At 38.0% G+C, this 22,357-nt stretch overlaps 1 protein-coding gene across 6 annotated transcripts in view; it reads right to left on the reverse strand.

Moving 5' to 3' along the window:
• Positions 1-22,357, reverse strand: part of LOC101847179 (ATP-binding cassette sub-family C member 9) — a 54,583-nt gene that overhangs the window by 3,017 nt on the left and 29,209 nt on the right. For all 6 annotated transcript variants that reach the window (XM_035968553.1, XM_035968554.1, XM_035968556.1 and 3 more), the window contains 15 exons: positions 16,803-16,956; positions 15,964-16,097; positions 14,771-14,899; positions 14,274-14,431; positions 13,124-13,193; positions 11,587-11,744; positions 10,888-10,980; positions 9,677-9,779; positions 7,312-7,425; positions 6,520-6,640; positions 6,128-6,258; positions 5,421-5,608; positions 3,477-3,580; positions 1,665-1,714; positions 422-571 (listed from right to left, as the gene is read on the reverse strand). In XM_035968553.1, coding sequence (XP_035824446.1) covers positions 422-571; positions 1,665-1,714; positions 3,477-3,580; positions 5,421-5,608; positions 6,128-6,258; positions 6,520-6,640; positions 7,312-7,425; positions 9,677-9,779; positions 10,888-10,980; positions 11,587-11,744; positions 13,124-13,193; positions 14,274-14,431; positions 14,771-14,899; positions 15,964-16,097; positions 16,803-16,956 — 1,857 coding nt within the window. The remainder of the gene's footprint in view (positions 1-421; positions 572-1,664; positions 1,715-3,476; positions 3,581-5,420; positions 5,609-6,127; positions 6,259-6,519; positions 6,641-7,311; positions 7,426-9,676; positions 9,780-10,887; positions 10,981-11,586; positions 11,745-13,123; positions 13,194-14,273; positions 14,432-14,770; positions 14,900-15,963; positions 16,098-16,802; positions 16,957-22,357) is intronic.

A 22,357-nucleotide genomic window follows, 5' to 3' on the forward strand; every position in this document is an offset into this window, starting at 1 on the left:
GGGAGGGAGAGAGAGAGAAGGAGGGAGAGAGAGAGAGTGAAAGAGAGGGAGGGAGAGAGAGAGAGGGAGAGAGAGGGAGAGAGAGAGAGAGAGAGAGAGGGAGAGAGATGGTCAAAGACAAAAAAGCAAATGTCAGGCATGCTGACAAAATGAGTAACTTCTCCCAATCCACAAATGGAGATATTGGCCACAAATCGACATTAAGGTCAAATTTGTAGATTTTCTACCGATGCCATATTCTTTAACTATAACCTGTCTTTTATAATTTCATACTTAAAAATTGTAAAAACTTCACCTATAAGCGTGATGTATCTATTTTCTTCAGGCTTGAATCCGAGAAGTAACTCATTTTGTCAGCACCCTTCACAAATAGACAAAACAAAACAAAATAAAACTGCAAACGTTGAAGTATTCAACTGACAGCGATGGTGATGATGGTCCGGTTCTGCAGGACAGGGCTATGGATGATGCTCTGGATCTTGCTGTCAGTCTCCATGTCTATGGAGGCCGTGGCTTCGTCCATCACGATGACCTGCGAGTCTCGGAGGAAAGCTCGGGCCATGCACAGCAGCTGAGGGACACACAGATGGACAGTGGTCACCTTAAATCAGCTAAAGTTAGCATCATTTAAGTAATTTAAAAAGAGAGGTTTATATTGTAAAGCACATTAACAAACATTGTACATGAAAAAGAGAAGTTTTCAGGTTAAAGCTTCATTAGAAAACATTAAAAAGACTTTTCATGTTAAAAGAAAAGAGTTCATGTTGAAACAGCATTAAAATACTCATTAAAAAGTTTTATGTAAAACCAGCATTAAAATAGAAAGAAAAAAAGAAGAAGAAAAATGTATACTTTAACTCAAACCATGTCTAGACGGTGGCAGGGTCCGGAGCAAAGATTCGTAACCATGGCTGGATGGTACCAACCGTCCGATGCAAAGGTATTATTGTATTATGGTACAGGCCGAATATAAAAAAGTACGAGCTAACAAGCCTTCAGTTTGACCCGGAAGTCAAAGATAAATAAAATCTACGTCTGGGTAATGCTTTATTGATCAGTTTGACACGAAAAAAGCGTTTTTTAAAAAGTAATATGTCAGGGTCGCATTTCCACAAACACAAATGAATTACACGGACACGTAATTTTAAATTGCATGGTTAAAGAGTTAAACCTGTATTGAAAAGCATAAAAACGAGATAATAACATTAAATCATCATTAAATTTTTTTTTAAACCAAAAGGAAAAGTGTTAAGGTCAAATCAGCATCGAAATGCATAAAAAGACATTTTTCACGATAAAACAGCACTAAAAAGGGGATATTTCATATTAAACCAGCATTAGATTACTTTAAAAGAGAAGTTTTCATATTAGTTTAGTATTTAGCAAGAATTTTTTGACACTTGCAATACAATTAGATCATATGAGTGCCAAAGATTAGAGGCATTACTACCAGAGAGTAACTTACAAATAAAACGAGGAGGGATAAGGATAATAGGATGTTTGATAGGAAAGGAGCTAATTACACAAGAGCACAGGTGTTTAATAGGAAAGAAGGACCAAACCACACCAGAGCACCCGCCAGCCACCCATGTTTTCATATAAAGCAACATTAAAATACTTAAAAAGGAGAAGTTTTTATGTCAACACTGTTGATCTCATCTCACCTGTCTCTGGCCCACACTGAAATTCTCCCCACCCTCCGCGACAGCTGAGTCTGAGGAGCAAAACACAAGTCACCTTCTTTGAAAAATACAAATAAAAAAACCCCTTTGCCACAATATCTTTTCAGACATCCAAGATAGTAATAATAATAATAATAATAATAATAATAATAATAACAATAATAATAATAACAATAATTGTATTTATATGGCTCGTATCCAGTATCTACAGCATGCTCTATTAAGCGCTCTACAACACCCCTCCCCCCAACCTCTTTGCCACAATATCTTTTAACTCTTTTCCTACCCGGCCAAAATCCACCACTGGCCCAGGGCTTTTCCCTGACCTATTTTTATGCCCATACCCCGCCAAAGGAAAAAGTCAAAACATCCAACTAAACACACACAAACCATATCATATGGTCCATTAAACTGAAGGTTAAAAAATAATCTATCAGATGGCGATACAATATTGAAGATTTATTCCAATTATATTACTTCGGGGTTTCTAAAAGTGATAATGCAATATCAAAGGTGTTATATGAAATCAACAATTTTCCAGCTTTGAAAGGTCATATCTAAAAAAGAAAAACAACAGCATCATTCAAACATCCCAAGTAGGTTGCCTCAAGTAATGCTAAGAAATGCTGAAAGTTATGTATGTGTACCTAATGTAGAAGTGAAAATATGAGACATATACTGAAGTCAGGGGAGCGCTTTTCTTCTCATAATTATGTTTTGAAGGGGACCAAAAAAAAGCGCTGAAACGACAAAAAGTCGTCTCTCAGTGCTATATTTTCTTTCGCATCAGGTAACAGGAAGTCTATTCCATTATTTTGAAAACGTGGGTTGGCCAAAAATTTCTCGTCTTTTCATTATTGGATTGGAATAGATAGCAGGCAACTCGAGCCGTATTTTGCGGCTCTCGGTCCAGCGAGGCCAGGTCTGTGAGCCGCAAAATGCGGCTCGTGGTAGGGAAAGTGTTAAGACATCTAAGGTAATAATAATAATAATAATAATAACAATAATAATAGCATTTATGTGGCGCATATCCAGGCTCTACAGCATGCCCTATGCACTTTATAACAATAAATGAGAACTGCACTTGTGACACTAAACAGATATTTTGCGATAATAGTATTGGCAAGAATGACAATTGCCAGACTTCGTTTTAAAACAAGTAGCGATAAGCACATCAAAATAAAGCCCTTCTCTATAATGTAATATAATACAATATCTTCAGCAAGAGTTGAAAGAGGCGAAGTTGCTCGAGGTCTAGCCAAAGAACAATGTTTTCCTGCTGTGAGAACTACCATATGCTTTTGTCACACACAAAAAAAAGGTGACTCCATTAGACCAAAAATTGAAGAGCGCCAGATTCCACAGTACTGTGACACATTTGTTTTCGTAATGCAGATTTTTGAGAATTCCACCCTGTGTAGTAATAATAATAATAACTGCATTTATATAGCGCATATCCATGCTCAAGAGCATGCTTTATGCGCTTTACAACTATCATTACCCCAGCAGACCCTCTGAGAACACTCGGAAACATTCTCGGCTTCCGCGAAAGCATAAAGTGCAAGCTGCGAATTTCACGCGCTCAAACACTATCAAACTGACAAGATCGTTCGCTGTCTATAGCCGGGTATCCATTTCCACCTGGGTGAAAAGAGGAAAATTTGTGCAAAGTGCCTTTCCCAAGGACACAACATCGGGCCCCTGATGGGATTCGAACCCATGACCTTATGGTTGCGAGTCCGAGAGCCTAACAATTAGGCCACCAACGTGTGAGTTGGCAAGTGACAAACGTACCCAGCTGATCTGGTAACGACGTGACGGTGTCCTTCATCTCCACCGACTCTAATGCTGACCACAATTTGTCGTCCGGCTCCTGGGAGTTGGGGTCAAGGTTAAACCTGTGAGAAAAAAAAGGAAAATTGTTAGTGTTTTTAGATAACTTAGGAAAGAAAATGGTTCTTTGCGCTGAAAATGAGGAAGACTATTAAAATACTAGTTTCTCCATGCTAATTAACACTATGGGCACATATTTTAAATACAAAAAGACGATGCTTGTCACTCTTTTAAAAATACCAACAACTCCCCCCCCCCCCCTCTCCATGTCCATCCACAAAACACTCTTGATATCCCATACCTCAGTAGTGTCAATCAGTGATCTTATGTCATTATGATATTACAGTCGAACCTGCCATGACAGCCTCCTGTGTAATACGGCCACCTGTACAAACGGCCACTTTCCATTTCCCCCCCTTACGTTTTTTTCTATATAATTTACCTGTGTAAAATGGTTACCTGTCCAACGCAGCGGCTGCCACCTTATTTATCAACCCACATTCAATTTTACTTGCCTACGACGGCCAAGCGTGGTCTCGCATCACTCGACACTTTGTCATAATCTATTCACCTGTCATTATTGTTGGTCCCTCCAATGAATGTTTACCCAAATTGACTGATGTGTAACTATAAATTTTCACCTTCTGGTGAGGGAAGCGCTTTATACATCATAACCTATAAGTCCTGCCCACAACTCATACGCATAATTAGTATGTGAGGTGCCTAGTCACAGTTTTGTTTATCTAATCTGTAACAAAGTACCAAAGGACATTAACTTGAACTTGCGATAGAAGCTTCCCTGTTCTTCGAGTGATGGTGACCTGTGAGTTTGTTTTACCATGGCACTCAGTCTTCATAGTTTTACTTACATAATATTTCATTTATTTCATCCTTGCACAAAAATCAGCACAAAAAAAAAGCAAACCAAAAATCAAACAAACAAAACAACAACACAAAAAAACAACCCTTCTTACACCTCCCCCCCCTCCCCTTTTTCAAAAGAAAACAAAAACCCTTTTGAACAAATCAGCCGCGGTTTGAACTTCAGAAAAGAATAACTTGCTTTCTTCACCTGTATTATATGGCCACTTTTCTCCTTGACATTGGGCGACCGTCTTACAAAGTTTGACCTTCTCCGCTCAAAATGTAGCACTCTTCTCTGGCAGCATTGATCTTCAAGGCCACAGCAGAAGCCACAAATCATGTTAATCCTTATTTCTTCTACTTTTCTTTAACAAAAATCATGCTAATCCTTATTTCTTCTACTTTTCTTTAACAAAAATATTCTCCTGTGCAGATGCATTGGTTATCGTCAGGCACAGACAAACTATTATCATAATATAATTATGATTTCCCCATCAATATACCGGCATAACAGTTTGAGTGCCATGCCAAGAGAAGGCCATGCCAAGAGAAGGCCATGAACACAATGCTGAGAACAGAGGTGTCAACTGGCCATGAACAATATCCTGAACTTTCACAACTTCTTGGAAATATGCACTAGAGGAATCACAATGCATTTTATGTCAAGACTATTTTTACATAATAATCAATAAACAGGCAAAAGTACATGATTACAAAATCCAGATAATTTCAGAAATCCAGATTTCCCGATTCATCTGACAATTGGCACCTCACTACCCTAGAATTACAAAGTTCTATCAGCTCAGTATCTCTCTGAGAAATTTATTGTAAAAAAAGGAGAGTTTCACAACATGTCAAGCTTTTTCGAATGCAATTCTTTGAATATCTTGATAACTATTCTGAAACATCTTACGATTATGATAAAGCAGACAGAACATTTGGTTTCTGACCCAATGGTCTTAATAACACAAAACGGTCAAGAATGTTAGATAGAGCTTTGTGATTTTAAGGTAGCCACCTCTGTGGGGTGGGGGTCCTGACCTGAGCGTCCCTGTGAAGAGCACGGGGTCCTGTGGTATGATGGCTAGCCGCGCCCGCAGGGTGTGCAGTGGCACTCGCATGATGTCCACTCCGTCCAGCAGAATGAGGCCATCATTCAAGTCCAGCATGCGGAACAGGGCCAGGGTGGTGGAAGATTTGCCGCTCCCTGTGCGACCGCACACTCCAATCTGAGACGGAACCAGGGAATCTGACGTGAAGTTTTTCAGGCATAGCCAAAATAGAGCAGTTAAGGCAAAAAAATGGCCAGAAAAGGTTAGGCCAAGAGAAAAAAGCTGATGCAAAAAGACTTCCTTGTTAGAAGAGCATATTTACAATATATTTCATCATTCTTTGCAAATTTCAGGCTAAACTAGAACACTCTTTCAGCAGCCTTTTCATAAATAAAGCAGCGAAACTCAATCAGCACTCTGATCAAGAAAACTATCAAATAAAATAAGCATTATTAAAACTAAAAAAACATAGACTATAAAAAGAAAAAAAAGCCACTTAATCCTACTCCCAAATAAAAAGATAAATTTACTTTCTCCAACCCAGGAAATACAAGGCTAAAAAAAAAATCACACACACACACCCACACATTCAACAGGCCAAAAGCAGGAAAAGCATTCTTTGACGCTGACTTTCCTCAATTTGGAAATAAGAGTTAAACTGCTGATGAAAATATAAAAACCTTGGCCCGGACCCACCTTCTCCCCTCCTTGTATGATGAAGCTAGCATTCAGGAGCACCGGCTCCAGGTCTATGTCGTAGCTCAGAGTCACGTTCTGGAACTCAATCTTGCCCACACTCGGCCACTTGTCTGGCACTGGTACTGGACCTGTCAATGGGACACAAAGAAATGAGTTTTTAAAAAAATCATCATCATCTTCATCATCATAACAATTCTGACATATATTAAGTTGAAATGTAACTAACCTCTTGCGCCCAGAAAAATAAAGACACGGAATCCCCCCAAAAAGAAAACGAATAAAAAAAAGAACAAAAAAGGAACAGTCAAAACCTATTAAATACATCTTTTACTCCGAGGTTGGCAGCTATGTAGACAAAGGGGATAAGACACAGGCTCGCAGCGACTTACCTTGAGCAGACATGGTGGGTTCAGGAATCATGTCTGTGTACTCCACAACACGCTCCACCGAGTTCATGCTCATCTCGACCTCAGTGGTGATGCGCACGATCCAGTTGAGCTGCCCGGACACCTGGAACACAATCACATACACGCACATTTTCTCTGTTGTCTTAAAAAAATCCAGACCAAACCAAAGCTTATGCTACATTCTTAACACTTTGCGCTCACTTGGCACAATAATGTGATGGTGAAATTATCCATTCCAGTCACCTGGTGCAGTTCTGCACAAGTCCGTTGCAGTCACTCTCCTGGCTGGGTGATCAGATGGGGTATTTTGTACTGCTGGCTGTGTGACCGCAAAGTGTTAAACAATTCATGATAATAGTGAACTGACAGTTTATAACTTTTTTTAACAAGCACAGGCAGGTCTATGAGGAGCAATAGAAGAAAACAGAGAATACATATTTTCAATACAAAAACAGACTTTTGTACTCAGAACTTTAAAAAATGTATTTATTATGTATCTTATATACCGGTTGACTGCAATGCAAAAGCTTAAGCTACATTCCTAAACATTTCATTATAATGTACTTACAGATTTTGATAAAATTTAAGCCTCCCCCCCCCCCCCCAACAAATTTGTCTTAAGGGAAGAAGAAGAAGCAGTGTGCTGTGATTGTCCTTACATACAAAGACGTCATGAATGGGGCTTAACTTACAGGCCATGCCTTCCTCATAGCATAACTTACAACCAAAAAAATTCAAAACCAGGACAAAACCACACCCACGACCCAAACTCACCATCAGAGTGTATGTGATACACAGACCAATAAAGGCTGGGTTAGCCAGCCCGTGCAGCCCCGAACTCAAGCTTGCCACTGCTGAGATGAACACAAGCAGGCAGCTCATGAAATCCTGCAGGAGCACAAATAGAGAAATCTTGAGTCTAAAAGAGCAGTTTACAATCACTTAGCTTCACCTTCTAAACTGAAATCTTCAATCTATCACTTTCATTTTATACATCAGCATTCACAACCAACGTTTTTCAGCTCTATCTTTTTGTTTTCCAAAGGTTTAAGTGAGGCATAAACAAACAAAGATGAGAAAAAGTGCACAAAACTTGAATACAAAGTACAAACAAATATACCAACAAAAAAAAAAGAAAAGAAAAGAAAAACAAAAAATTACAACATTTTGTCAATTCATGTCTCCCCTCCCCTCCCCCACTCCATTCCTCCACTCCCCAACCCACATATACCCACACGAATCAATGTTTTCCATCATTTCATTTTTTTTCTATGCAAAGGAAATGAAAAACATTTCCGGTAAAGAAGACAATGCAAAAAGCCCCACCACATGAAAAATACACCCAAACCAAGGCAGGCTAAAAACACATTGTGGTCCAGAGAAACATTTACCTGCTGTAAAATCAGCACCAACTGTTCTCCATTTCATTCTGTACCACAATGTGTGGTGTGCCAACAAACTAAACTGTTTGAGTATTATTTCTTAAAACAATCTCTTCATCCCTTTAAATGTGCTTTAACATTCTCCTTTCAGAAACATAACTCCAGTCATATCTAATCATCAGATATATTCAGCCAAAGGACAAGTGAACCATCTGTCAAATACAGAGACAGGGAAGTTTCTCAATTAAGATTTGAAGGCAGTAATCTACTGTTACATCATTAGGGTGCTCCAGTTTGAGTGTGAGTAAAGAGAAGCGCTTCAATACATTAAAGGTGCATATTTCGTGCTGAGAAAAAGCAATACTGGTAGACGGAAGAGACAGATGAAGTGTAAAGAAATTAAGATCTATCTGAAGCATCTTCCAACCACGTGTCCACCACAGTGCCATATAGATAATTTAGACAATTGTAAGAAAGAAAAAAAGAGAAAACCACACCACAGCACTTCCTAAAACTTACATCAGTGAAGGAAAGTTATCAGCACCTAGCAGTGTGAATACAACCTGACAGCTTTTTGTTGTTCGTTTTTCCACTACCACCAAAGCCTCTTCATGTACCTACTCTTCCTCATTATCAAGGTGAAAGTGATCTAATCTAACAAGTGAAGTAATTGTAGGCAACAGTTTGTCACAGTCACTATACACCAAATGCTTGAGTCATTGTTTTCAGGTTTCTAGCCACTGATATAAGAAAAATAGCTGTTACTTCTGGTGTGTACATGATACAGCAGGGTTTTATTTTGCATACTAAAAACCGAAGTATTGAGACATTCTAATTCATGCCCAAGTAATAAGGTTCACTTCGGTAAGCACTATTTCTTAAAGTTTTCTCAAACAACAAAATTTGACTTAAGCAGTTATGTTATAAAAGTGACAAAAATATGCCGACAACCGTGCATGCAGTGAACCTGTGACAGGATTTTTGCAACCAGAACTCTCCCCTACTCCTTCAAAGCACCAGGCTTGGAGTACATTTACCAAGACAAATTTCTTACCGAACGCTGGCTATAATTTGATTAAATAATCAATCCAACTAGCAATATCATAATGAAGGTTGGCATTGACAACAACAATGAAAAAACAAACAGAAGTCGACATTGTGATAGGTAAAATCAACCTACAGTGTGAGAGATTGTGTACTTACCTGTCTAGAGTAGACAAGAAAATTTTAGAGTAGTTTTAGTTTTACTAGAGGTTTTACTGCGCTTGCAACAGCACAAAATGAAAATTTGACTTGCAGGAAGGTTCATGATACTTAAACAGTTGGGCACACATTCAAGACAAACAAATACAATACAAAAGTGATGTAACCACTCTGAAGACACAACAAAGAAAGTCCAAGAAAAAACAGAATAAATATCTGTTCAAAATTGACTTTCGGGGATAATGTCTTTCTTCTACAATTGTCTTTTTATTCCAGTTCTACCTATATCACTCTAAATCAGCACTTGCCAAACTGGGTTATATCATCCACTAGCAAGTGCTTTGGTAATTTTGGTGCATGGTGGGTACCACCCAGGTAGTGACAAGTATCATTTAATGACCTGATTGGAAATGCAATTTGTTTATGCATTAAAATTTATGCAGGCGGGCGGTACAAAAATATTTGCCTCTTAAAGGTGGTAAAAGTGGGCGCTGGTTAAAAAAAGGCTGACAAGCACTGTTCTAGATTACACTGGTCAAGAAAAGTTCACTTACGAGTCTGACACCTAGCCAACGATTCGCTGTATGGATAAACAAAAATGGGATGATATTTGTGTCGATGGCTTTAAATGCGCGTCTTTTGAACTCTGGCTGCACCCTGTGAAAAATAAGGAAAGAAAAGGTGAAAAAGGAAAAAGAAACAAAAAAACAAAACTAATGTAAATGAGAGGCATTGCAGTGAAATCAGGCACTTGTCAATTTTGGGGTACATGGGGTTATTGGTATCACCTTAAAGCTTGTTCACTTGTCTTTCTTTTGGTGGAAAAAATATCCATCTATGTTGAATAGAAGTCGAAATATTTGCGATTGAAGAAGGCTTAGAAGGTCAGGGTTGCCTGGTTTCAGAGGTAAAAATTAGAGAAAAAATGGCCGCCAAAGTTTGGCGACTTCCAAAGTTTGAGAGTCCATAGAAACTGTACATTTACATTTTTGTGCCTTAAATCAACGTTTTTCAGCATAATCCGCACAGAAATGTGTTTTTAAAAGGACCTTAAATGTGTTGAGTCAAAAAAAAAAAATCGATAAAAATTGCCGAATGGCAAAAAATGCTATTTTCTTCAATTTAATTATTTTGACGAGCGCCTGATTTCACCGTGATGTCTCACAAATGTGTAAATATTTTAATAAAACATTTCGAAGTGCATTCAAATACATTTTAAAAAGATAACTGCAGAAATCAGTAAATTCCATTGTTCCTTGAATGAAACTATCATTCCTGTCTATAGTCTTCCACACCCTGTTCATGTCCTCTCCCAGGGTAGAGATCTGTCATCACAACCTTGCTCAGGCTTCCACAAAATGTTACTTCTTTTTGTATGTCATAATAATAGTAAATCATAAATTTCACAAATTCAGAACATGTCCACTCAGAAAGTGCTCAATGCGCTTTATAATGATACAAAGTATATGTGTACATGAGCACCATACCGTTCCAATTGTGATCCTTTCTCTATATCTTTCATCTCTCTCTCTCCCCACTTTGTCTCCAAACTCTTGAGTGCAAACAGTCCCAAAACAAACAACAACAGAAAAAGGAGAAAAACACGTTCGCACATAATGTTTGTCTAAACACTGACAACTCTGCTAGCTCCTAGTGAGTGAAATAAGTGAACATCTACAACTGCTGACATCTGTCAAAGATCTAGCACTTGAAGAAGTTCCTAACCTGACTAACCATGACAGCAGACTGTGTGAAGCAGACTCACCCAAAAGCTCTGATGATAGACAAACCATTGACCGTCTCAGAGAAATGGGAGAAGATTGGAGACTTCGTCACGCTGTCCAGACGCTGAAGCTCTCTGTAGAACAAACAAAAGATTAGGTGTACATCATATTTCAGACAATAGTGAAGGAAAATAAAAATCAGATGAAAATGCAAAGTGGCAGAAGTGTAACAAGACCGAAGGACATTTCTTTCACTTCCCTTAAACAGACACTCTGAGTGACCGGACATATTGTCACTTCAATTGCCCTGCTTTACAGGGTCATTGCTGCCAACTTTTCAAAACCCCCCAAAATGGGTAAAGATTGCGGGTCTACATTAAAAAAAACTAGCGTTTTGTATACCGTCTAGAACGGCCTATTCTAAGGAACTCCACAGGCACAGTCTTTCTGAATATGGAGGTAAAACAAACTGTCCTTGCTTTTAAACCCAAGATGTAGCAGCTAAGAACATTTTCTTCTTTGTCCTTCTTTTACCAAGGTCTTTGACTCCAGTCAACAAGAGCAGCACATCTGAACTCTTTTAACCGCCCCCCTCCACCTATACACAAAGCCAGTAGTCATCTTATGTCTTATTTCTTCTATTTCACTTAGGAAATATTATTCTCCTCTGCACGTGCATTGGTCATCATCAGACACTGACAGAATAACTATTACTATTGCTTGAAGAGTCAAAAACCTACCTAGCGCTGGCTCGAAAGAATCTCTGCAAACAGTAATAGAGGATGAAGAAAGGAACAGCAGCAAAGATAAAGTAGGGCGTGGTCACAGTGTTGACCACCACAGCCGACAGAGTAAAGAACACACAGCGCAGCAAGTTCTCCACGTGTCCACCCAGTCTCTGAAGGCAAAAAAAACAACAAACAAATAATGATAACTATAAAGCGTGTCATTTCATTGCGTATTTTATAGTAACTTTATATCAACAAAAATACATTTACATGAACCTGCATACATTCGCTCTTCAGATTAATGCCAACAAAAAATGAGACATTCATACTACCACAGCAGAATTGATGACAATAATAACATTATGAACCTAGAGAGATATGAATGTCAATAGCATTGTGTAACTTCCATGGTAACTAAGGAAACATAGCCACAGGAACACTTTAAGGTTGTTATCGATCCAGGAACACTTTAAGGAAACACAAAAAGTAAAAAGAGTAAATGTGAACATATTGCGACCTCAGTGCTTTCATGTCCTATCTCCATTTTTAATAACGGTGTAAACAGTTCATAACAAAAAGTGAGCTTCAGAAGAAGTCACATTTTCAATGTTAAAAAAAATGGAGATAGGACAAAAAAGCACTGAGGTTACGATATTACGACCACATTGACACTATGTAGGCCTACATCATTAAGGAAACAGGCTGCCTCCTGCCTGACTGTCAGGGCCAACTCGAACTGGGAGGGATACAACATCTCAACAGACAGAGGTACAGAGAGATTCCCAAAGGAAATCAAACTCAAATTTTATTTGTATATGCAATGGCAAAGTGCTTAGCCGCTACACCACAGGTTCTGGTAATACTAAGAGGGAAAATTTATACAAGAAGCAGCATACACCACAACACCTATTGACTTAAGCAGATGTAATAGGACTCTTTAAAGATTACTGAATTGTTAGCAATAAAAAAAAAAGTGAGCATCACATGCTAAATAAAGCACAGAAACCAGTCTGATAAGACCACACCCCCCCCCCCCAAAAAAAAAGCAAAACAGTCACAAAATCCATAGTCATCTCTCTCTCTTTTCTTTTAGTAAGGTCATAAGAGCGCTAAGAGGTGGATGTCAACAGAGAAGTCCAGACGGGGAATCAGGCTTACTTAGCTCACCTCTCTAGCCTCAACAGCACAAAGTCTGCTTCGACTATCAAGGCACCCCGGAAATAGCAGTTCACGAGAGAGTGACAAATATTTCTTTAAAAAGTAGATGAAAATGACGATAGTAAGGATGAGGAAAGAAAAAGGAGCAGTTCCCTCGACGTTGTTCCGGCACAGTATGAGCATGACATTGATTAATCCGCCCATTTACAATTCTACTGAGCATAAAACCTATTAATATCCCCCTATTGGGAATGGCCTAAAGACAACTAAGAGTCAGTAGCACTGCTCTGGTGGTTGGGGGGGGGGGGGGGGGGGGATATATATATTCATCTCTCGACCGGCAGTGAAAAAGTAAAAAGGAAACTGAAGTTGGCCATCTTCACTAACTCACTTGATCAATGGCTGTAATGTCAGATGAAAACCTGTTCAAAATCCTTCCACTTGGGTTTGTGTCAAAAAACCTGTAGATTCAGAAAAAAACAACAACCCTGAACATCACATTGTATGTTTGTAGCATTGTGGCCCAACAGCAGTCTATGGGATCAGATAAAAACTACATGCATGACATGAGAGGAGAAATAGAAAGATTGAAAATAAGGAAAACAAAATGATCTGCTTACCAATCAAATATTTTTGTATTACAGTTTCAGGGGAAAATATGACATATGGAAGATTGAAATTTTGAAATATTCAGCTTTTTCCTTATCTAAAAGACAATGATTACCATAGTTTCTTGGCTGGGTTAAAGACTGTAACAAAAGCCTAAGTGCAAAAATGGCATTTGTGGCATCCAGCCATTGAGGTATGGTAATCAGTGCTTAATATATCAAAACAACAATACTGAAAATGTCATATTTTGCCTTGACACTGTTCATACCTCATGGGCAAGTATGAGAGAAAGTCAATGAATTGTTATCTTATCTCATCTCATCTTATGCTTACCTCATGGGCAAGTCTGTGAGAAGCTCAATGAATTGTTATCTTATCTCATCTCACCTTCTACAAACTTCATGGGCAGAGTCTTTGTGGAGATCAGTGAATGGTTATCTAGTCTCATCTTATGCATACTCCATAACAAGTGTCTTTGAGAAGCTTAAAAAATTGTTTTCTTATCTTTTCTCACCTTATGTATAACTCATGGGCAAGTCACTTAGAGAAACTCAACGAATTGTTACCTTATCTCATCTAGCACATTTTATGCCTACCTTATGGGATACTCCTTGTGAAGCTTAATGACTTGTTATCTTGACTTATTTTATTGCATCTTATGTATACCTCATGGTTAAGTCTCTATGTGGGGTGCAATAAATTGCTACCTGATCGACACTTCTAAATACCTCATGGGCAAGTTTTTTTGTGGTGCTCATTCAATTACTATCTCTTCTCATCTCATCCTATGGGAAGCTCAGTTACTTGTTATCTATCTTATCTCATCTCATCCTATAGGAAGCTCAGTGATTTGTTATATCTAGCTTATCTCATCTCATCTTATGGGAAGCTCAGTGATTTGTTATATCTAGCTTATCTCATCTCACGCATACCTCATGGGCAAGTGGATGACGTTGGCCAGCAGGTTGGTGAACATGACCTTGGAGGCCACGTAGCCCGTGTGGTAGATGACCAGACAGCCCAGCAGCGTGGCCACGGTCGAGCCGATGGACAGGTATACAAAAGTCATCAGGTACGGAGAGTTGTCAAACTGGGGGGGTGGGGGGGTGGGGGGGGGGGATCAAGAGATAGGTATTGTATAGGTTTAAAGCTCTTTTAAAAAAATAGATAGGGGGGAGGGGGGAAGGAAAGAAGAGATCAAAAGATGTTGCGTGTTTTCAATTGAAGCAACTTAATATTTAAAAAACTACAAAATTTTTAATTTAGCTTTTTTCCGCAAAACATATTCTACAACAAGGTATTTTTCATTTGCTGGTTAAAAATTTATATTCTAATAAACAACCTAAAATGCACTTTTTTAAAAGTATGAAAAATCGTACATTGGTGACGATTTATATAAAACCATGCATGACATGAATGTGTTCTTTACCGGCTGAGTGACATTGGTGTTATTTCCAAAACTCTGGTACAGCGTGGCGTTTCTTACGTGAACCTCCGCATCAGCCGCCCACACCGAGAGCCAAAAATTGGAACTGACGATAAGTGTGTGGTACAGCACCTGATGAAAGAGGTTTGAGTTTGAGAGTAGTATTTTTCCTAGTAAAGAGAAGCACATCCACACAATAATGGTCATTTACTAGCATTCATTATTTTGTATGTCATCCAAAGACTATTATTGTGAGTGTTTGTGTGTGTGTGTGCATGTGTGTGTGTGTTTCTGAGTGGGAGTGTGTGTTGATGAATGCGTGTGCGTATGTGTAATAACCATGCCACAGCAAATTTCTCTTTGTGGAGATCAATAAATTATCAACTTTTCTAGAGGAGGGACAAAAGAGTGATATAATAGGAAGAAAAAAAAAGAAATAGGCCCAACCGGTGGTGCCCCCCCCCCCCCCCCATAATTAAAGAGGATATCAGAAGGGGACAACATGTTTGGAAAACTGTTAACACAAAGAAAGCTCTTAAAAACTTTAACTTTTTTCTTCCGCTTGTACCCTGGGGTGTCACGGGGAGACACAGGTGTCTGTCTGCAGCAAGTCGTGTGGCCTGTAGGAGGGACATCCCATGATCTTTAAGGGTGTCTGCCACAGATTCACTCCATCGTCGCCTTGGTCTTCTTCTGGCTCTCCATCCAGAATATTTAATGTTGTATGCTCTCAGAGCTGGATGGTTTGAGGGCATCCGCGTGAGGTGTCCGAACCACTTGAACTTTTGTTTTTCAATGTGTGGTAGGACTGGTGTTGCTCCCACGGTGTCCCTTATGACTTCATTTTTAATTTTGTCTCTTCTTGTTTTGTTGACCGCTCTTCTTAAGCATTTCATCTCGCATGTGACCAGTTTCCTCTCTAGGGCTCCAAGCTCAACTTGGTAAAACTGATGATCTAATGAAGTCACCAGTGGACGCACTGTAATTCAGATTGCACTCATTCCCTCTTTCTCTCTCTCTCCATCCCTCTCCATGTTTGCTTTTCCTACAGAACTATCATACACATGAGGAAGCACACATACATACACACTTACACACACTTACACACACAAACACACACACCACACACACACAAACACACACCACACACACACACACACACATACACACACACACACACACACAAACCCACTCACCTGAAGTAACAGGGAGAGGAAACAGAGTGTGAAGGAGCAGGCCTGCAGATAGCGCAGGTACACCCACATCGTCACTGCCCCTGTCTCTTTGTGCTCTTGCTTTATCAGCTTTCCCTTCTCCTCTGGCTGCCCCACTGAAAAAAAAAAATAAATAAATAAATAAATAAAAACCCAAATAATTCTCCACTTTTTGTTTGTCAGAGGTGCCAACGCTACCCAAGAATTCCAAAGTTCCATCTGCTCAGCACCTAGTTTTGAGACGCTAAAAATTTCGAAGTTTACAACATGTCAAGTTTTTACGAATGCAAATTCTTTGAATATTTTGATAACAACTTCGAATAGTAGTATTACGATATTGATAAAGCAGAAAGAGCATTTGTTGTTTCCGACCTCATGGTCTCACTAACCCAAAACAGCCAAAAATGTCAGGTAAAACTCATTATTTCTAAGGTAATGGAGAAGATGCTAAAGAAAACCCTGAACTTTTTAGACCTCATGGTAAAATGCATGTCAGCCAGGAACTTGGAAATTTATAAATCATATTGTCTACTACATTTTGTATCAAGACTTTTTATATGAATGGCAACAACTTCTCGACAGTCAGCCTGAAGACCAGCAAAAAACGGACAATGTTAACAATTTGGATTTTCGGATTTATCCAGAAATTCGGCACCTCTAGTTTGTGCAGCTCATTTTAAGCCATTGCAAAAAGGTTGTTGAAAAGCTTAAACACAAAGACTTCTAATTTCCTTGACCAAAACTTTTCTAATTTTCTGAAAATGAAAATATTAACACAACAATTTCCAATTTCCTCAAAACAACAACTTGAAATAATGTACCTGATGGCTCTTTGGGTAAAGCTCCATCTTCCTCATCCTCCGGGAAGTCATCATACCCGTCCTCGTTACTGGCTTCTGTCATCACAGACATGGCTGACATTTTGCGGCCGCTGCCCTGAAGGCCGCCGGGCAACCCGGGAACGCTCAGCTGAGACTGAAGTCCCAAATACAAACGGATGAGAAAAAGAGAGAGAGAGAGCATGTGAAAATAGGAGGGAAAAACACATGACGATGATATAACTGTTTCTACTACCCTCTGGGAATGATGGGAAGACCTATCTTCTTCTTCTTCCTCTTCACATTCATCAGAAGACCTATCTAAGTTTATATTATTTGGATGGATGCTCTTGTTTAAATCCTTGATTATTTTAGAAAGCAATGTCTCTTGTACAAGGACAAGACTGTACTGCTGTCTATCACGCGACATAAATCATGGGATCTGTCAAGGGGCATCTGATCAGACAGAGAAAGTGTTACAAAGGAGGAGATTTCCTCATGAAACTTGCAGTTGACCTGAACCACTACCATTAATATAAATAAATTTCAGAAGAACCATAAATAAGCAAAGATAAACCTATCATGACAGTTTTATGACAACAATGGCCGTCATTACAATGATGGTGATGATATCAAGAAGAGTAAAAATGTAAACCAAAGGAACAGAATAATAGAAAATAGAACTGAAACACAAAAGTAAAAATGTCACTTTCAAGACAACAGTTTTATGAGGAGAAAAACATACACTGAAGAGAAAAACTAATCAAAGTAGAGATGGATCAGAAATTGAAACTAGACTTTGTAATTTACCAAACGCCACATAATATATTGTGACATATATTGAAACAAAAGTCAAATACAACAAACTTGTTAATTAAACAAACAACCCTGAGCCATTATGAGAAAGATAAGATAATAATGCTGAATGACAATTTTATCTTTTGGTTACAATGGTAAGAAGCACTTGGAATAAAATGAGAATCTACTGAACTCTTCCCTTTAATAACATAACTAGAAAATATACCCATTGCTATTCTAGGCGAAGTTTGAGGCTTTCATTCATGTGGCGTCGGTAGCCTAGTGGTTAGGCTCTCGGACTCGCAACCGTAAGGTCGTGGGTTCGAATCCCGTCAAGAGCCCGACGTTGTGTCCTTGGGAAAGGTACTTTACACGAATTTTCCTCACTTAACCCAGGTGAGAATGGGTACCAGGCTATAGACAGCGAAAGATCTTGTCAGTTTGTTAGTGTTTGAGCGCTTAATCGGCTGCTCGCACTGTATGCTTCCCGGGAAGCTGAGAATGTTTCGAAGTGTACTATGGTCTGCTGGGGTAATAATATAGTGTAAAGCGCATAGAGCCTGCTGTTGAGCGGGGATATGCGCTATACAAATGCTATCTATTATTATTATTATTATTAGGTTCACTAGCTTATGCATACTGCTCAATAGCGGTAAGATACAGCCTACCCCTTAGGCTACAGGCATTATGGAATTGTATGCTGAAGGCATTGCAAGCACATTACAGATGACATTTGACAACAATCTTAAAAGATTTTATCTACGAACTCAGTTCATCACTTCAAGGGTGTCAACTGGCTATGAAAAAAAAGTCCTCAACTTTTAGGACTCCATTAAAATGTGTGCTTGAGGAATCAAAATTTAAGGATCACATTGTCTCATACATCTTGCATCAAGACTATTATATGGTGCAATATCTGAATAATTCTAGAAATGAGAATTTCTGGATTTATCCAGACAATTGGCACCTCAGATTACTTTGTCCAAAATAACTGAATTTCTCTTGAATAATATTTTGTAAGCATTCTATTGACTCGAAGAAATTAAAAACATGAAGGAGTAGCATTTCTTTCCTTCCAAAACTTGCTCCTGTTCACTGTCTCTGTGTTAAAGACAAAGCTGAATACTACTGATACTTTGGCCCGCAGAAAAAGTAAATTTTGTCAACAGCTTGCTGGCTTTGGAAGCAGTTAATAATGAAGCTGTATACCAACTCATACTATTACCGCAAAGATAACTGAGAGCGCAATAAGCACCTTAAAACCAACTGCACACTGCAGACTTCAAATCTGATCTGCTTGTTTCCTCAAGTATTATTTGTTTTACGGGTTAATAATTTCGTTACATACTATACTCTTTCCTTCAAAAATAAAATTCTTTTATTCTGTCCTCATTTTGAAATTGATACCTTAGAAATATAAACCTTTCTACATATAAGAGGTATTGATCATAACAAACCCACAGCTCCCTCCATGGAGAAGTTTTACATTCTATGCCATTTGAAACTTTAATAACTATCAGTAGGACCAAAACATTATCCCCAAAAAGTTCTAATAGAACTTCTATTCATTCTGTGAACACTAATTAAAAATTGGAATAGGAAGAAATTTGTAAACTCTACTTTAACTCTTAACATAAGACATTTTTATTTAAAAAACACTGAAAACAAACACACACTCGACTAATCTAGAAGGAACACTCATGTATAAACATTAAAAATGGAATTAAAAACAACAAACTCACAAAGCAAATCAAAGACAACAGTAATTTGTTATCTCAAACAGGATATAATAATATACTCATCCGCACAATTAAAACTCGAAAACATACAAGTAAAAACAAGAAAAGAAAAACAACAGCGCAGTTCAAATTTTGTCTATAATAATCTTTGACACACACTTATGGTTTATGGAGTGACAGGGTTTTGCATCGCAAGTGGTGCTAATCTATGATGAGTTAAATACATTTACTACTTATTGATCTTCTCATACATGTTCCTTTCTCTGCCCCCCCCCCCCAAACCTATGGCCTTTCAACATTTCAGGAGAAGTTGACAAGTGTCTAGTTTCTTCTTTTTCATGAGCCCTACATAAACATCCTCAAGATGTTATCAAAAGAACTCTTGATTCTTAGACCAATCACAAAATATCCTCCGATAGTGGAATGCATACACAGGCCAAACCTGCTCATCTTCCACCTCCCAAGATGTTTTTGACAATCATGGCAACGAATCTCATGAGACCTCCAAGTTTATCTACCTAATCTAAAAATAGTAACTGATTGATCCAAACAGACTTTAGAATGGAGAAGTCAAATATCTATTTTTTTAAATACCCAGAGTTATCCACACATCATGTGTACTTGAAACACAATTTGAACCATGCACTTTGGATTTGCAGAAATGCACCTTACTTTTGAACAAATGAGCTCTTGACATCCATACAAATCAAAATAAACTATCACCTATTCATCATTGCACAAAATTCTCATGACAGTATATATTTCATTATGATCAAATGGTGCAGTCAGTGATCATAATATGGCATAGACATGGTGCTCTGTTGTTAGGTGCTCAGTGTGTACTTTTTTATAGCACACTGCCAAGTTAGACGTGTTCATTATGTACATTTCCCCCTTGCTGCGCTGTGCTGCACTGTGAACAACACAATATACAGAATAAAACTTCCTCTCACAATGCTGCAGACGTACAGGAAAGCAGGCCAGCCAGTCACAGCAGTCAAGGACATTGGCCAACAAGCAGCGAATGCTCCGAAGTTATAAATATAATATATTTTTCACTCGACTCAAAATTCTCAGTAAAAGATGTATGTTTTCCCTTGACTCAAAATTTTAAGTAAAAGATCTAATCTTTTCTCTGTAAAAGATGTACTCTTTCACTTGGAAATTCTAAGAGCAGGCTAATGAATATATTGCTCTCACAAGACCCAACATTTTAAGTAAAAGACGTGAGCTTGCATTTGAGTTTGAAAGTGAATGTCATAGTACTTTAAAATAAAATGAGACCTTTAATACTTTAAAAAAAGGTATAAGTCTCCATTATATTACTAAAACTAATAACCTCTGAACAAACAACACATTTCCTTTTTTTGTATTTCTTAGGACAATTTAATTTTGGGAATCTTCAGGCCTTTGGCAATTAGATGGTTTACTTGTTTTGTTTTTGTAATTAAAGCTCAGTCACATTTTTTTTTTAAAGCAAAATTTGAAGACAAAAATTAGTTTTGATCTTAGATCAATATTACTTTTTTTTTTCAAATTTAAAATATAGATGACTTATCTGCTTTAAATAAAATAAGAAAGAAAAACGAATCACCAAACAGAAAAACAGATAAACTTTATAATTGATAAGCAAATGACTTTCAGAAGCTGCGAGTTACTTTTATCCAATTTCATTTTATGAGCATTATTCTCTATTTACATGAAATAAAAAGGAAAATAAACAGTTAACAAAAATGATATTAAGGCTTAAAAGACAGCAACAAACCAAACCTCACCTAGCTTGAAATTGTTTCTTGAAAAAAAAAAAGAAAAAAAGACAGTGAACCAATACATTAAACAAAAATATAGAATACTTGAAAGGAAGACTCACTAATGCTGACAGCCTGAGCCTTGTTCACATTCTTAATAAAAGCTGTTTCTTTCCTTGTGATTCCATGGTTCAACTAGACTTGACAGTTCATCAGTACTTCCTATATTTGTTTTTGCACATATTTATCGTCTAATTTCTCAACTACAGGATTCTCTATATTTACTCCATAGTAGTCGGACCTTCAGATCCCAGTGATGCAGAAGGGATAAAAAACACTGACTTTTTGTTCAGATATGTGACGAGATAACATTTTTTTTTCAGGGTTGCCAAACAGCACTACTCAGAATCTAGTAGCAATAAAAAGAGACATTTGAAGGAAAGCACTGAAACCGTAAACAATATTAATAAAACTTATTATTGTATTGATCAAACATTTGATGGGAAACCACTGAAATTACATGTGAGATTAACAACACTGATAATTATTATAGCATACTGCAAACCCAACCCCAGACAATTTCAAAGAAAACTTATAACTTTAGAAAGAAAAATTTTAGGGAAGCTACTAAAAGTACAGATGATTTCAGTGAAACTTATAATTTTAGAAAGAAACGTTTGAGGGAAGCTTCTAAAAGTAGAGACCATTTCAATGATATGATGATTTTCTACAATAAATACTTTACTACTGACAAACTTGAACCCTTGCCTCATTTTATAATGTGATATAAATCTCTTTGACCGTAAAGCGCACTGAGCAAATTTTAAAAAATAAGTATGCGCAGCATAAAGGTTATTTGCTATTATAATTATTTAATCATTATTATTTACTCAGTACCAAAAGCGACTTATTTCTACCAGGAATCGTGCTGAAGGATTCTTCAACCATCCAGCTAGTTTTATGTGCCGAGCATAGGATTCTATGGAGATGTATGCATAAATAACTGGTCTGTGCACAATAATGTCCAGGCTTATCAAGAGGCTGCTGTGACCAGATCAAGGGGAGGGACCACCATCAGGATACAAACCACACAGACCACAGACCAGCACACACGGCAAACCAGGGGTCAGTTAGTGCTCACACTTAACACTGAGTAGGTGGAAGGTGGGGTGTGAGGGATGGGATAACGTGGGTAGGTGGGCGGGTGGGTGGGTGCTGCTGTGAGCTCAATGATAACGATAATTTGAAAAAAAAAAGAAAAAAAAAAGGAGGC

Source organism: Aplysia californica, unplaced genomic scaffold, assembly GCF_000002075.1.
Source record: "Aplysia californica isolate F4 #8 unplaced genomic scaffold, AplCal3.0 scaffold00067, whole genome shotgun sequence".
Lineage (NCBI taxonomy): Eukaryota > Metazoa > Mollusca > Gastropoda > Aplysiida > Aplysiidae > Aplysia > Aplysia californica.